At 39.1% G+C, this 17,261-nt stretch overlaps 1 protein-coding gene across 1 annotated transcript; it reads left to right on the forward strand.

Annotated features, from left to right (window-relative positions):
• Positions 1-7,124: 7,124 nt before the first annotated feature.
• Positions 7,125-16,957, forward strand: LOC307268556 (sodium- and chloride-dependent GABA transporter 1-like; the record flags this gene model as incomplete). The annotated part of the gene is made up of 14 exons (XM_080051231.1): positions 7,125-7,365; positions 8,960-9,091; positions 9,650-9,750; positions 10,455-10,564; positions 10,681-10,813; positions 12,027-12,161; positions 12,264-12,367; positions 12,458-12,582; positions 13,066-13,178; positions 14,504-14,635; positions 14,752-14,854; positions 15,212-15,312; positions 16,167-16,334; positions 16,862-16,957. 14 exons carry the CDS (start codon positions 7,125-7,127, stop codon positions 16,955-16,957), a joined length of 1,794 nt encoding a protein of 597 aa, XP_079907357.1.
• Positions 16,958-17,261: the final 304 nt, after the last annotated feature.

Here is a 17,261-nt window from a genome sequence, read left to right on the forward strand (position 1 = left end):
ATGTGTGAGCCATTACTCAAGATTCCTAAGCAACGTACTTCTTGGATATGCTGACCACTGTTTTGTTTTTCTGCAGCAAAACAAATAAATATATATATATATGGATTTTCTCAGTCATTTATCATGTGTATCATAATGCAGCACAGCTCTACGATAATGCGATGAGGTAAATGCATCCAATATGTAATCCTCATCGAGAGACCTTTTCCCATTTGACATTTCCCAACAACAATCACCCGACAGCAGTTATGTATTGACAAAAGACTCACCATGTCTGCAGAATAAATCTACAGCAACTTTAAGTCTGTTATTATGAACACTGGTCTAAAGAAATATCGAGTACTTACAGAATTCCACATTTTGAAAAAAGCACACACATGATTTATTTTGAATATGCTATACGAGCCATTACTCGTGGGTTGTTTGGATATTGCTACAGGCACTCATTACGCAGTGACAGGACCAGAGCTCATGCATACAAATGACTGTGCTGCTATACGGTTTATCTCTGGATGTGCAGACTCAGCAAATCTCACATGTATATCCATTCCAAATGAAGCTGCTGTCGCATAGTAAAAGGAAAGGAGATATCACAATGGATTTCAAGGCATTAACACAACATGCCTATACCTCACAGCTGGAGTCAAAAACATTCAGAATATTTCCAAATATGTTTTAAAAACACAACAGAGTGGTCACAAGAATAAAGGTTTCTTTCTCCCAATGTATCATTATTTCAGGCTTCATTTGTATTAAAAGGTGGAGTCATCGATTCTGGAGAACGCTTGTTTTCGAATCCCTTTTTTGTCAAACTCAGTTTCAGAAATTTATTAAAAGGTTTTTTCAGTTTTTGTTCATTCTTGCATTCTTATTCCCCTTTGGCAAAAAGCGGCAGTGTTATTTGCACACCTGCTGTTGTTCCTGGGTGAGTGTACCCATGACAAAGGCATTGAGAAAAACTATATAAAAAATATCATTCTTTGCACTGATGGTCTCGTTTGCTGTTACATGTCATTTATGATCATCCGAGGGAAAAATGAAACTGTTTCAGAAATATTTCAAAGTTCCACGTAGCAGGGTTAGGGTTTCTTTAAGAAACATGCGAGAGTGGGGCGCCCTTAGCTCAGTTGGTAGGGCGTCCCCCCCATGGGCCTCGGCCAGCAGCGGACCCGGGTTCGATTCCAGCCCGCGGTTGTTCTCTGCATGTCACTCCCCTCTCTGCCCCATTTCAACTCTGTCTCTACACTATCAATAAAGCATAAAAATACCTTTAAAAAAAAGAAAGAAACATGCGAGAGACTTAAATCTACATTACTGCAGGAGTTTAAAGCTGTTAAATACGCGGAGCAGGATAATCTCTTCTCACATTTCCACTCTGCCTCTCTCTTAACGTACCTCTCCAGGACTAAGGATGAAATATGACCAATCCAAATTCTGACACAATCATCAAAACTCAGACAAACTCAAACTTTTTCTTAATGATGTTCAATCTCTCAGCCATTTTTGCACGTCACCTACATAATAGCTCCCTATTATCCTTGGCTGTGGGCGCTCTGGAATCCTGATTAGGCTGCATTGATCGGGGGTACGCTGTAAACAAATTGATGCAAACCAGCTTTGACAACTCCAATCTAGCCAGCTTCCATCATTCGGGTCCACATAGACAGCAAACCCCTCACTAGAGATTGCCCTGAATCTGTTAGTGATAGGAGCGCCTTGCTGCGGGTGTAATTAAGCTTCTAATATCATGTAATCTCTCACTTTCTGAAGCCCCGTGTCTATAAGCTATATCCCCCACCCACCAGCACACCACTGGGCACATGGGTACAATGCTGGCAGGGCATTGTGGGAATGTTCATTAGTCTGTGTAATTGTAATTGGCTGTCGATAGAATATCTGGAGCTGATATTAACATTTGGAGGTTACCTGCCAGGAGAAACAAAAGGGGCTCATGTTTTATATCTGATTCCATTAATATTATCTGAACACATTGTTTAAATGCCACTAGAGTAATTTAGGCAATGGAAAAAGTAACATTTTGTGTTTGAGGACACAATTGCACTTGTTGTATATGGCAAACATTGTTTCATAGTGTCTGGGCAACCAGAAATAAAATAGCCCTAATGAGCAATAAAGGTAAAACTGTATGAGTCTGAAATGTATCCAACCTTCACCATTTGATTTGATTGTCTGAAAACACATATGAGAATTCTAAACTTTTCAAAAAAGGAAACCGGAAAAAATTACATTGACAGCAACCATGCTGAAAATACATAAGATCATAATAGCATAAAAGTTCAGCTACACCATAGCTTAGTTTTTGAGATTGCAGCTGTAAGGCTAATAGCCTATACACTGTTTGCAATCAAACACTTTGGTATTTCCTACATTTCATCTGAACTGTTAAGTGAGGACATTGAAGATGAATAATAGTTCAGTTCATGTGCTGATTGCAGAGTCTGATGCTGGCATGATCACATGTGTGGTCATACATTTGCCAGCAGTCATCCCTCGTTTCTTTTTCCAAAACTCCACGAGCTCTTTCACTGGTCAGGCCCTTCTCTCTTAGGAAGTACCATGGTAACGGAGCTGGCAAGTGCTGCCCTCGTTCATTGCAACACACACTAGCGCTCAAAGCACAAACACACACACTGCTGCTGCTAGAGTTCCCGTCCGCTAGAGTTTTGCGATTGACATATCCCCCATGGCTTCGGGGCCTCAATAGTCACAACTTGCCAATAATCAAAACAGACACACAGGTCGAAACTTGATTATCAACCACTCGATACCAGCTCGAGGAGCAGTCACAGGTCCCCAAAAATACATTATACAAAGTTGCAAAATTCAAAAAGGGCTTTTCCGGCAGCAGATACATTGTGGCTTCCCGTGGGCACGTAGCTCCAGCTGGAAGCTTTTTCACAGATGCACAGTGAGGATCATTTTTCCTCAGTTTTTCAGGCCTTTAGTTGTGCCAGTGCAGAGAACTGAAGCTGATGACCTGACAAAGGATTTGGAAATCTTCGGAAAGGTAGGATTGTCCAAATTAAAAATCTGTCTTTCCATAGAGTAAGTTATTAAGTTGCAGGGTTAACAAAGATACATTTTGTTGCAATGTACATTGACTACAAAAAACAACATACTGTATGTATGTATCAGTATGAATGAATTAACTCCCATCAAACTTATTTGTTAATAGTTGTAATTGTTGAGTGAGAGAAAACTTTTCTGCAACAGAAAGATGAATTAAAAATCACTTCCTTTCAGGTTCTCTCTCTGTCAAGAACTGCCTGGTTTACTTTGAATCTAAATTGATTACATCCTTAAAGGGAATCCCTGATGTGTTTATATTATTGGAATGCTTTTGAAGCACATAACAGTACTCACCCACAACTATTTGAAAGAACACTTTTGATCATTTCGCAGTATTACCCATTTGAGGTGGATCGGTTTTTACACAGTATGGAACATACATTTTTTTCATTTTACATTGAGAGAATTATTTTGATGAGTAGTTATTACACAACACGTGTCACTGTTTAATATTTGTTTCTATTACAATGCACTCTTTAAAAAAAGAAAAGGATAATCTGTGTTCCTTGCATACATTTTGTACTTTTGCCAGAACTTCTTTTCATCATCATCAAAGCCTCTTGGGCATAAATTATTCATCTGTTAAATGATGCAGAGGGGCTTGCAATTTAACATGCATATACATTTGAATAAAACGACAGTAGGCACATTTAATCAGACAGATAATGAAGTACATGCAGGCTGTGTTACATGGATGACAATTAAAGGAATACTTCACCCATACGGAACAGGCGTTCTATCATTATAAAATCACTATTATAATATAATGAATGAGGTTTTTCTTCCCTCTGTCTTCCCTCAGTCTTCCTTTGGCCCAGCTGTCCTGTTAATCCTAGCCCTTACTGTGATGTCACAGTAAGGAAAATGTAGGGTTAGACAGTGAGACCATAAACACTCTTTCTGCCTTTTCTCAGGCTAGGATGAACCAATTTAAATTTTTTTTGCACATTTATACTAAATAGGATCTCAGAAATCAACACACATTCATATTCCCACCGGTGAAGTAGGTCTTTAAAGGCCTACTTCACCAGTTGTAATATGAAGGTGTATTGAACTCAGAGATCCTATGAAGTATAAATGTGCAAATTTTTTTTAAATCGGATCATCCTAGCCTGAGAAAAGGCAGAAAGAGTGTTTTATGGTCTCACTGTCTAACCCTACATTTCTCTTTCTGTGACATCACAGAAAGAGAAATGTAACCATGTTTTATGAGACCATAAAACACTATTTCTGCCTTTTCTCAGGCTAGGATTATCCGATTTAAAAAAAAATTGCACATTTATACTTCATAGGATCTCCGAGTTCAATACACCTTCATATTCCAACCGGTGAAGTAGGCCTTTAAGTATGAGAATAATTCAATGAGAAAGCTTGTAAGCATTGAAAAAAAATATGAGGGTTGAGCTGGGAACATCTTTGTTGGAAATGTATCATAAACAAACAGTCGATCCTGGGAAGTGATTTGGACAATTTCTGGGTCGATCAATATTTGCCAATCAAAAACAACTTCCTCCCAATGTACAACCTGACCATGTCATTACACCCATACATGCTTACATGTTGATGACAAAATAATTAAAGAGTTGGCTATTAGAAAATTGTCACAAACTAACACAACAGCTAAAGGTTCACTTATGCACAGCAAAAAGTCGAGTGTTGTATTTACTCCCACAGAGTCAATTTCAACTCTTTTTCCGGGTTTATATAGGTCCAGATTTAGAGTTAAATTTAAGAGTTAAATTAACACTTTCAAAATAGTTAAATATTTAACACTGTACCAGAGTTCCTTTTTTAACTCGCAAAACAGAGTTAAAGTAACACTGAGGGATTAAACAAGCAACACTGTCTGTAGTTACTTTCTGTTTTTTTTTTTACTATTTAGTAGTGTTATTTTTGCTCGCTCAAGTGTCAAGCTATTACACTGAAAAATGTTAATATTCAAATCTAATATATATATATATATATATATATATATATATATATATATATATATATATATATATATATATATATATTAATATATTATTGAATACCATAGATGATTCCAATAAACAAAGCAATTTTCAAAAAAAAAATATTTATTTGTTCTGTTTCATGAAAGCAGTAATTCAAACACTTTTACTTAAACATTATAAATGATGGTATAATGTACACAACATTGTGTGAGCAGTCTGGCTCTCAAGTCTCTGACTGTGGCTGAGTCCCTCAGTTTCCCACATCAATGTTATACACTATTGTCTACAGAAATGTCTAAACATTTAGTAAATCAGCATCATAGGACAAATTAAACACAAAATGTGCTTTGAAAAGTTCATCAAATGCCCCAAGGGTGCACGTGTCTTCATGAGTACAGAGGTTCCCAGACGTTGCGCAAAACGTACCAAGAGACAGAAATGCGATTCAACCAGATTTATAGCTAAACAGGTATTTAGCTGGGAAAGATTTGCATATTGTAACTCACAGCAGGCCCGCCTAAAGTCAATGGGCCCCCCTTACTCATGCTTCACTTGTATGAGTGTGAGTCACCTCTTTGTATTTGCAGAGAGACTGAACTATCTTAACAACCAGGGAGGTGCAGTGACAGTTTGGGGAGCACAGGTGAGTAAAAATGCTTTCATTATTATTATAATATATATTTTTTTTAACAGTAGCACATTTCTGACTTACTTACCAATTTATTTGAATACCCTTACTCAGGCAGATGTATAATACTCAACAGATCTCTAAATTATCAGTTCACACAGAGACAATGGTTTTCTGTAGTATTCGCTAGTGGAGCAGGCAACATCAAAGGAAACATATTGCACATTTTCTATGCTACTAGTTTCTGGTACAGGCTGTATTAACACTGACTGCGCAACGGAGAGGGACAACGTTTAAAAAATGGCACTTGATTGAGTTTTCCCTTTTTTTTGCATATGAGAATAAATCCTCTGAAATCTTTTGATGGTAATGAGATAAAAAAGACTTCAAAATCAACAAAATTCTTCACACAAATATGAAAAAGGGGGTTCTCCACATGAATAACCGAGCCAACCTACCCTCCAAACTACAACGTTGGCCTATGTTTATTTATTTATTTATTTTTTGGTCAGTTTGAAATCAAGGCAACTCCTAAACATGGCATTGCAAAGAGAGTATTCTCTATACTTGTTTCACAGTAAAGACTGCAGTTCATAGCAACAATTTATAATTGTTTCAGTAAATGTAATCTAATTGTACTTACCCTTTCAATTGCACAAGGAGAGAAGATTGGCGCTGACTTGTATTCTTGTCTCCAAATGAAGTGGTGAAATGCAGGGGAGGAGCTACATTCAATCTATGCAGAGTTGATCTGAGTTGATTTAACTCTGACATGATTAACTCTGAGAAATAACCCCAACACTGAACACTGATCAACACAAACATTTTTTAAAGTAACACTTGGGGAGTTGAAATCAACTCGGAAATGTTTAACCCTAAAAGTTCAACACTCCAGTTTTTGCTGTGTGTATTTATATTCACAATCAATAATGTGGACAGGCAGCCGTACACAAGATTTTATCTTAATTTTTAGGTTTTTCGCATGTTTTGTTATTGTGGTGACTCACCATGACCCTGCCTGTGGTAGACTACAGAGAAATGAGAGTTAGAGGGTGTGTTTCTTTCTCCTAATTCATGTTTGACAGTGCAGGAACACTAGGTGTTTTCATGTTCTCAATGATTCATTTGATAGTCGTTAACCTTACTTTAGGGGGTACTATAGTAAATAAAAGGGTCGTAAAAGACCATAAAAAAGGGTCTCAACAGCAGTAAATTGTAATTTTAGTAGCATTCCCCTTTACTAAGACACAATCAAACACAACAACAACAACTTAAAATTGTAATAACTTCTCTGCTAAAATGTTTTGTTATTGTACCTCTACAGCATTTCTGCACATTGAGTGGCGACACATATCTGTCCAATCAGCCGGACTGGAACAGAAGACTTTTAATTGGTCACCATTAAAGGCTCTGAGGACCTCCTGACCTCCTGACCCCATTGGTCCCAAACCATGGGGAAGACTGGGCAGAACACAGTGGACTTGAACTCTCCTACAGAGGTCAAACAAGCCCTTCCCTTTGAGGAAATGGATCCTGTGGCGCCCCCTGCAGACGGCAAGAAGGAACAAGAAGAGCCACCTGACAGGGGAAGCTGGAAGGGCAAGTTTGACTTTCTGCTGTCGTGCGTGGGATACGCCATCGGCCTAGGAAATGTCTGGAGGTTCCCTTATCTGTGTGGCAAGAATGGTGGAGGTAAGTGCTATCAGGAGACATCTTCTTAGCAAACAGTGAATCTCTCTCTCACACACACACACACACACACACACACACACACACACACACACACACACACACACACACACACACTGCAAACTGTACTTGGCCTATACACTATCCCTATATGTCTAAGCTGTGCCAGAGCCTGTAAAACTGCTTCCCATGGGTTCCTTGCTGAGACTGTACGGTTCCATCAATAGACTGACCGCATCAGTTCCAGCATTTAAAATGCTTTCAAAGCTGGGGGCTTTAATATTTATTGGGTGGTTTATTTCCCCCAATGGGGAGCAAATGTTCCTGTAAACTTTACCCTATCTGTATGAAACTTTTCTAAGTAAGCCTCTAACTCCCTTTGTCCCTTTAGGAGTGCCACATTTCCTCCTACTAGATAATGTCTTGGCCAACCTATACGGCACTATGAAAAGCTTGTTCCTGCTTTCATTAAAGTTACCAAAATAGCTTTTAGGTAATCGTTATCTCATCACCGTCTGCATTTGCCGTCATCTTCAGACGAGCCTATCAATCAATCCCCTTTAGATTGTCCCAACTCTAGAATTATGTGACATAGTGCTCACTTCTTATTGATTTTGCTGACTTTTATTGTATATCCATTTTATGGTTTGTCAATTGTACTGCCTGTGGAGTGACAACGTGAGCTACTGGATATGGAGAAAAAAAACATTGAGTGGAGCCTTCTATGTCACTTGTCGGATAGCCAGGTCAAAACTTAAATATATGGGTCACACAAGCCTACCACCCTGGCAACTAGTTTCCAAGGAAAACCCCAAATAATCCTGAGTGAATCATGCAGACTCGTGCTTGTGATGCTTCAGCAAAATCACTCACACATCTGCAATATGGTGGTCTGCATTATAGAGCTATCTAACAGCGCTACGCAACAGATGGATGTGCTCACTGTCTCTGAAGGTGAGACAATGAGCCAGCAGAGAATCCATGAGACCGGGGCTAGATATAGGTAGGACACACCTGCTTCTCATCAAGGCCAAGTAGGAGTCCCACACCTGCCCTTCCTCAGAGATGATTAACAGACCCAACTTGATGAGTGATTTTAAAGAATACTAAGGAATATGGTCAAAATACATTTAATAAGAAAACTAATTAACATTTACATAAATCTTAATCAGTTGCAAAACTTTCTCTCTTGGAAAGTGTATATTCTCCGAAAAATATCTGTATCCGACTTGTTCATTTTTGTGTGTGCAATATAAACAAGGCTCTCTTCTAGCATGTTTCATAAAATACCAATAATGAAAAAGATCTTCAGGCAGGAACCATGGTTTTACGTCACCCTTACCACAATATTATAACAATATTTCATCCAGTTTCCAGTCTATAATGAAGACATATATTAACTTAATTTCTTCAAAATTGAATAAGGTTTCATACAGTTTCTTAATGATATTATAGGCTGTCATAGCATTTTAATATCATTATGTTAAAATGTATTATGAGCAGTTATGATACTTCTACTGATAAAACCAATTGGAAAACCTCATGGTTGTACTTCAGCGCACATATTGTGTTCATATTCTTTGTGGTGATCTTTTAGGAGCCTTTCTGATCCCGTACTTTTTGACCCTGGTGTTTGCCGGCATACCTCTCTTCCTCCTGGAGACATCTCTTGGACAGTTCACATCAGTGGGAGGGCTGGGTGTGTGGAAGCTCTTGCCTATGATGAAAGGTAAGACAATTGATATGAATGGGAAGTTATGGGAATAGGCCTACACCGCATCGTGGAATAGGAACAAACTTGTCACACATGGTGCAGCCTTAAAAACAAATTCAAATTAAAAGGTTAAAGAAACCGACTATAGGTGCAGAAGCAGAAAAACAAAATAGTCTTGATGACAACTTTTTGTCAGTAAGGAATCTTTTGCTGCTGGTCTGCTTGGTGGTGGTAATTACACCACTGCCTCCAAGCTCCAAAGAGCTGGAGTGAAGCGCATTTTATCTCCTTCCAGCACAGACAGCAACAGTGATATCGAGCGAGCTTCCGTGCCAACTGATACTCAAAGCCAAGGGCAAGTAAACAACAAGGAGTAGACAATACATTACAATAAAGAACAGAGATTAAGATTGTAACTAACATGCTTAGTGATGCTGGCTTCATTTTTCTCTCTCTGCCATCTCCTCTGGGTTTCTTTGCCTTGCATACGTTATTAAGGTTTACTTGGCTTGATAGCTGACCTGTAAAACATTGTACTGTAAAATACTGTCCGTGCCTCCCTTCTTTTTCCAGGGGTGGGTATGGCTGCAGTGGTCCTGTCCTTCTGGCTCAACATCTACTACATTGTCATCATTGCTTGGGCACTCTACTACTTATTCAGCTCCTTTGCTTCGGTACGTTACGTAATCAGTGATTAGGGAAGCAAACCGGAACTAAAAATGCGTGTGGGCTATTTCAAAAAGAGCTGAAAGGATTGAAAATCAATTTACATTTCATGTTATTGGTTAATCGCTTTAATAAAGAATTAAAAAAAACAATAATCTGAAATTGTCGCCTTGGGCTTTGGGAATAATAGTCCTAATGGGAAGAATTCACTTTATTTTAAAGACAAAGCGATACATTGCTTAGTTAACCGAACAATCCGCAGATTACCAATAATGTGAATAACTGAGTTGCAGCCGTCGTTTTAAGTAGTGTGTGTGTATGCGTGTGTGTGTGTGTTACTTTACCATTCTTGTTTTGTCTACTGAGTCTAGGCTGTTTGCATGAGATACGGAAGTTCAGCAAAAACATGTATGTGTTTGGTGTCTCTCAGCTCATTGTAGATAGATAGATAGATAGATAGATAGATAGATAGATAGATAGATAGATAGATAGATAGATAGATAGATAGATAGATAGATAGATAGATAGATAGATAGATAGATAGATAGATAGATAGATAGATAGATAGATAGATAGATAGATAGATAGATAGATAGATAGATAGCTACATCTGACGAAACCCACATAATGGTTTTGTATTTCATCATATTTTGGTGCTTCTTGAGCCCTATTTTATAATTATTTTTTATGCTGATGTTTGGTCTGTGTGCAGGAGCTGCCTTGGAAAAGCTGCGACAACCCCTGGAACACAGAGAAATGTTTCTGCAACTACAGTCTGACAGACACCACCAACCTCACCAGCGCTGTCACAGAGTTCTGGGAGTAAGTCAACGAGATGTGTTTCTGCTGTGCTAGTGTGTGAGTGTGTTGAAGCTATTCCTGGAGGCTGTTGGTGCTTATCTGTGCCCAAATTCAACGTGTGTGTGTGTTTTCTATAGGCGTAACATGCACCAGCTCACCAACGGTCTGGAAGAGCCAGGAGAGCTTCGCTGGCCTTTGGTGGGCACCCTGGCGTTGGCCTGGGTCCTTGTCTATTTCTCAATCTGGAAAGGAGTGGAGTGGACTGGGAAGGTCAGAATCTGTACCTACGTTTTTTCTCTATATTCTTTTTATTTCCTCTTTCTTTCTTTCTTTCAACCCTAGAGTACTTTCTCTGGCCACAGATTGCTCCAGCAGCATCGCGCAGTCCGTTTTATCTGCACGCTACTCTCTCCCTTTTGCCTATTTAAAGTTTAAATTGTGCCAACGTGCCAAGACTCAGAGCTGATGTTAGGAAATTGATCCAGACTGATTTGAATATTTCTTAACATAACAAAACATTAATGTTGCCCAGAAGATGAAACCCAATGACTTTGGTGATCCCCTGACTTTTTCCTTTAGCACTTTTTACCACCATTTTTGTTTTAGTGACATGACTGGACGACTATTGGATTAGATTTGGGTCATCCCTAGGTTCCCACCGCCCGACATTCCCCCAGCCCAATGGTCCCACAACCACTAGGCACTAAAATATTATAATATAAACTTAATATTATATTTAGTAGTTACTGATCTTCGAGTCTCTTTGACAGATATTAAATCATTAATGTGTGGGAGGTTACACTGGTGTGAGTGATGGCTAATGAATCCTGCGTGTTGATTGTGCATCATAAATTCCCCCGCCATGTTCCTATTTGGCAGTTCCTGAATCTCCTTTAGTTTTACTGTGTCACATTATGACATCAAAACACACACGAGCAAAATATGTGTTAAGTAGGCAATAACCTAAAAACTGTTTCAAAAGTTATTTAATCCCAAAACTGCTCAATGATTTAGAAAGAGTTAAAAAAGGGGGATTTTAATATTACAGCTACTTGAAGCTATGTATGGGAGCAGAAACACATTTACACATTCCCAGCCAGGAATAATTAGATTTCAATGTGAGTAAGAAAAATGAATTTCCCCGAGGCCAAGGCCTTGATGGACATTACCAATTAAGCATAATCGTTATGCTACAAATGTGCTATGCGTATCCTAATGGTTTCGGCAAAATCTTCTGACAAAGTGGAGCCATGGAAATAATCTAGTAGATGAGAGATTTTTCACTCTGTGTACTCGTGCAACAGTTTTTATTTTTATCTAATGCACTTTATGTTATTAAGAAAAAATGGCTCTTAGTTGTAAGCTATTCATTTCCATTTTAAAATCCCAACCCCATGTTAACATTGACTCTTTTCCATTTTTAATTCTGTATAATTCAAATATGTGAAATCTGTGTCAATCTGAGAATTTGCCTTTCTCTTAGGTGGTGTATTTCTCAGCCACATATCCCTACTTCATTCTGTTAATCCTCTTCTTCCGTGGCGTCACTCTGCCTGGAGCCATTGACGGGATCCGCTTCTACATCACTCCAGACTTCAATAAACTTGTCAAGTCTGAGGTAGACAGTTTGAAAACAGTCAATTGGGCTAACACACTCATAGACAAGAAACACACATGAATGTGGGCACAAACATATCACGTGTATCTGTTTGTGTGACAGGTGTGGCTGGACGCAGCAACTCAAATCTTCTTCTCCTACGGACTGGGCCTGGGCTCGCTAATGGCATTGGGAAGCTACAACAGTTACCACAATGATGTATACAAGTAGGAGCGTGCAGTCACACAAGCTTTGTACATTCTCTTTGATGGGATGAAAGATGAACTAACTGTTTGGTTTTGTTCCTTTCTCTTCAGGGACTGCATCATAGTGTGCTGCATCAACTCCTTCACCAGCATGTTTGCGGGCTTGGTCATCTTCTCCATTGTAGGCTTCATGTCCCACATCACTAAGAAGCCTGTGCAGGAATTAGCAGCATCAGGTACAGTACTGTATTGACTTGTGAAAGTATTCTGATCCTTATGACATGGCACTGTAAAAACACTCTGTTAAAAGAAAAATTAATGTATGGAAAAAATGTTCTTCAGTAAAAGTCTGCAAGTTCAGTATTATCAAGTAAATGTACCTGAAAGTATTAAAGGTAAAATCCATCACAATGACCAAGAGTCAAAAAGTGACACATTCACAATTTTTGTTTTGTCCAACCAACAGTACACACCTCAGGATTTTTGGAAATAAATAGAAATAATTTAAATAATTAAAGCAACAGCATCAAGTCCCCACATTTGAGAAGCTGGAGGGTTAAAAAAGTTGTCATTTTTGCATGAAAAAATAGCTTTTATTAATGATGATGATCAGAGTTGACACTACACAATTTTCCCTCTACACTGTTAAACTGGTAGTTTAAATTATAACAAAGCGCCATATTTTGTAAGCTCCTATTATTTTACTCATCTACATTTAGGTCCAGGTCTGGCGTTCTTAGCGTATCCCCAGGCCGTCACCCAGCTGCCCATGTCCTCTCTGTGGGCCATTCTCTTCTTCTCCATGCTCATGATGCTGGGCCTGGACAGTCAGGTACAAACAGCACTCTCCCTGAACCCCTGGTCTTGTTCATTTTGTCTAACCCATTATTCTAAATGGACCATGTAGGCATTCATCCCTCTGTCACACCATCAAAAGCTGCCGTAAGATAATTGAAGCAATTTATCAGGCTACATACAGTCATATGAAAAAGTTTGGGAACCCCTCTCAGCCGGCATTATAATTGACTCTGCTTTCACAAAAAAAAGATAAAAGTGGTATGTCTTTAATTTACCAGGAACAGCTAACTACTGGGATGTTTTCCAAACAAAGATTTTTTGAAAAGCAGTATTTGGTTGTATGAAATAAAATAAAATGTGAAAAACTGGCTGTGCAAAAATATGGGTACCCTTGTGGTTTTGTTAATTTTAATGCCTGTAACAGCATGTAAAACTGATGACTTTAAACACAAAGTTGGTTGGATTATGTTGTTAAGCCTTGAACCTCATAGAAATGTCTGAGAAAATGTATTTTAGGTGCCTAAATGCAAGTTGCACTTCTTTTTGACTCTCTGCTGAAGTGAGACAGAATGGGATCATCAAAACTGCTCCCAAAAGATCTTAAAAACAAAGATTATTCATTATCATGGTTTAGGGGAAGGCTACAAGAAGCTTTCCCAAAGGTTTCAATTGTCAATTTCTACTGTAAGGAACGTTGTCAGGGAATGGAAGGACACAGGCACAGTTGCAGTTAAACCCAGGTCTAGCAGACCAAGAAAAGTACAAGAGCGGCATATGCGGCGGATTGTGAGAATGGTTGCACTCAACCCAAAGATCACCTCCAAAGACCTGCAAGAACATCTGGCTGCAGATTGTGTATCTGTACATGGTTCAACAAATCAGTGCAATGTTGCCGGCTGAGAGGGGTTCCCAAACTTTTTCATATGACTGTATAATGGCTTCCACACTTTGGTGTTTAATTGATTTTTTTGGGTTGCATTCAGCTTTACATACCTGTATAGACACTACTCATTGCATAAATGAGTATCCCAAACATTGTATTTCAGGTTTAATTTTTTTATTTTATTTACAGCCACTATTAATTAACAAAATTAATTTTGACTTTGGCCTTAGAAATAAGTAGCCTGCTCCTTATTATTGCTTGAAGCTAGCATCTTCATGCCACATTATCAGCTTCCCAACTGACAACAGAAAGTCTGCCACTGAGCAGTCAGTGGTTGTATTGCATTGTGGGTAATGTATGTGGCAGGTTTTGAAGAACAATGAAGACGAGAAGAACTATGAATGAAATGAAAAACAACAAAGTTTTAACATACATTGCATTGTGACCCATATCTCCTCATTATGTCAATATGTCAGTTCTGCACGGTAGAGGGCTTCATCACAGCTCTGATGGATGAATATCCCATGGTGCTGAGGAAGAGGAAGAAGGTCTTCATCCTCATTGTGTGCTTCATCTCCTTTATCATTGGCTTCTCCAACATCACACAGGTATGTACAGTAGTTGTGTACACTCTGCTGTGTACATTCCATCATCCATATTTCATTCAATCAGTTGAGGGATTTTGATATTTAGACTTCTAAAGCAGATGTGTGTCTCTCCCTAGGGAGGTCTGTATGTGTTCAAGCTGTTCGATTACTACTCCGCCAGCGGGATGTGCCTCCTCTTCCTCGTTTTCTTCGAGACCGTTTCCATATCCTGGTTTTATGGTGGGGAAAAACTAGCCTTTTATAATGTTACACGCTCAAACCGAACACTGTTGAGTAAAATGAAATGGAACCCCAGATGAAATAAGTTGAGAAAATCTGGATAGAAAAACGGCTACACTGTGCCAAGTCATCGACCCAACCAAGCATGTAGATTGAGTTGATGAGAACCTACACGTACACTGTGGCTGTCTAACAGGAAATTACATTTATCTGCTCCCCTTTCTTTGATAAGACACGTCGTCCAATCAGCTTATTATCTCTCTCACCACATAAGGCTTTGTTCTGGTATCGCCATAATATTATCTCAACACTAACACACTCTCATGTCTTCTCTGTCCTCCTCTCTTCATGCCACAGGAGCTGAACGGTTCTATAAGGACATCGAGGACATGATTGGCTATCGGCCATGCGTCTGGTGGAAGCTCTGTTGGATGTTCTTCACTCCGATGATCTGCCTGGTAGGCGGGGATTGATTATTGGTTGTTCAACCCCCTTAATATCTCTTAACATGTGCTTCCTTCACCCTTACCGGAGATCTATGAACCCATCAAGCTGTAGCGGGTGCCAATAGGTAGATAATTGATGGTATTGTGTCACTGGTTTCCTCTGCCATGTGGTGATTTGCACCTCAGCTTGTGGACTGCCAGGCCCTATGGGAAATCATGGCAATGCCTTTATCTTCACTACTGTGGAGATAAAGGGAGTGCACTGTTAAAGGGAGCTCTATAAATGGAAAGTTAATGATGTTCTGCCAAAATGAATAAGTACAGCACCCTCCCAGTAAGCAATGTTGTGATGATTTGCAGGTCAAAATACATCATAACAAATCTGATCATATTTAGTTGCAAAGTTAACACTTTTGGTTTTGACTGAAATATCTTGACAACGACTTGATGGATTGCCATGAACGTTGGTGATTCACGCATATGGTCCCCATCATGAGGTTTTGACCTCATGATGTTAAAGTCCTACTTCACCGGTGGGAATATGAAGGTGTATTGAACTCTGAGATCCTATGTAGTATAAATGTGCAAACATTTATGAAATCGTTTCATCCTAGCCCGAGGTATTTATGGTCTCACTATCTAACCCTACATTTTACTAGTGTGACATCCTCTGTGTCACAATAGAGTCTCAGCGTTAGCCTCTAACTGCTAGCATTGCTGTAGACAAGGTTACAAATTACTCTTAACCACGACATCTTACAATAGAGAAATCATTATATAAGTTTTGGCTGATCTCATTCTGTAGCATGTTATTGGCTAACAGGCCAGAGGTTAAATGTAAGAAATAACATAATTGTATATTGCAGGGGGTGTTTACCTTCAGTGCCATTGAGATGACCCCTCTGACCTTGGGGAAGTACGTGTACCCGATGTGGGGCCAAATTATTGGCTGGTTCATGGCTTTGTCTTCCATGGTACTTATCCCTGGCTATGCCATCTACATGTTCTGCACCGCCAAGGGCAGCCTCAAACAGGTACCAAATCTTTCAATCAACCCTTTTCCGTTGTTTGTTCTCTTTTACCTGCTGTTTAAGAGTTATGAACCGAGAGTACTGCTACGTGGAACTGGTGCAAATCTTGAAAGTAGCTTACATTAAATTAGTAGAACAAGCAATAGTTCAGAGCTACAGTGCAGGAAGACAGGATTTATTTAGGCTGCAGTCATGCAGGAAGGAATGGGAAAAAAAGAGCTTTGGCTCAAGGCCAACATCATTATCTTGGTAAAAGGTAGGACGGCGTGTTTTCGGGTTGTGCGCAGCTTGTTAGAGCCAATTCTGTGTAAGTGTTTGTGTGCTCACAAAACTAGACTACTGTATTTTAGTGTCTCTGAAAAAATGTATGATAATCCTAGGTCTACATAATTAGTTTTCTCTGCTTTTCCTTAAAAAAACAGCTAAAATGCTATATTTGTTCACTTAACACTTGTTTTTGGTCTACCTTACTTTCCCAGTCTGAGCATTTAATACACATAACAATGATGTAACTCTCTTTCCTTGACCAGCGTTGGCGGAAGATTACAACTTCCCTGAAGGATGAAAGGCCATCGAGGCATGAAGAATTCACACTTACAGGGAGCGTGGGTGAAGCTCCCGTCTAGCCGCCATGATTGCTCAGGTTAAAATAAGCTGACAACTGCACGTATTATTTTGCTCTGATATCTTCCTCCATCTTTAATTATGCTGACAAAAATCAGGCAAATAAAGGAAGAAGGTGAGGGACCTCTTTTGATAAATTTAGATGATAGAAAAAAAATCGTTTTGCAGTTAAACAATGAGCTCAGACGACAAATGGAATGCCATAGATCAGCAGTGAACCTGTGTACATATACCACATATACTGTATACCATTGACGAACAACTTCCATCCAAATTGTAAATTCACTCAACAAAATCCCTGTCTTT

The sequence above is a fragment of the Ammodytes marinus genome (genome assembly GCF_949987685.1).
Source record: "Ammodytes marinus genome assembly, chromosome: 22".
Lineage (NCBI taxonomy): Eukaryota > Metazoa > Chordata > Actinopteri > Uranoscopiformes > Ammodytidae > Ammodytes > Ammodytes marinus.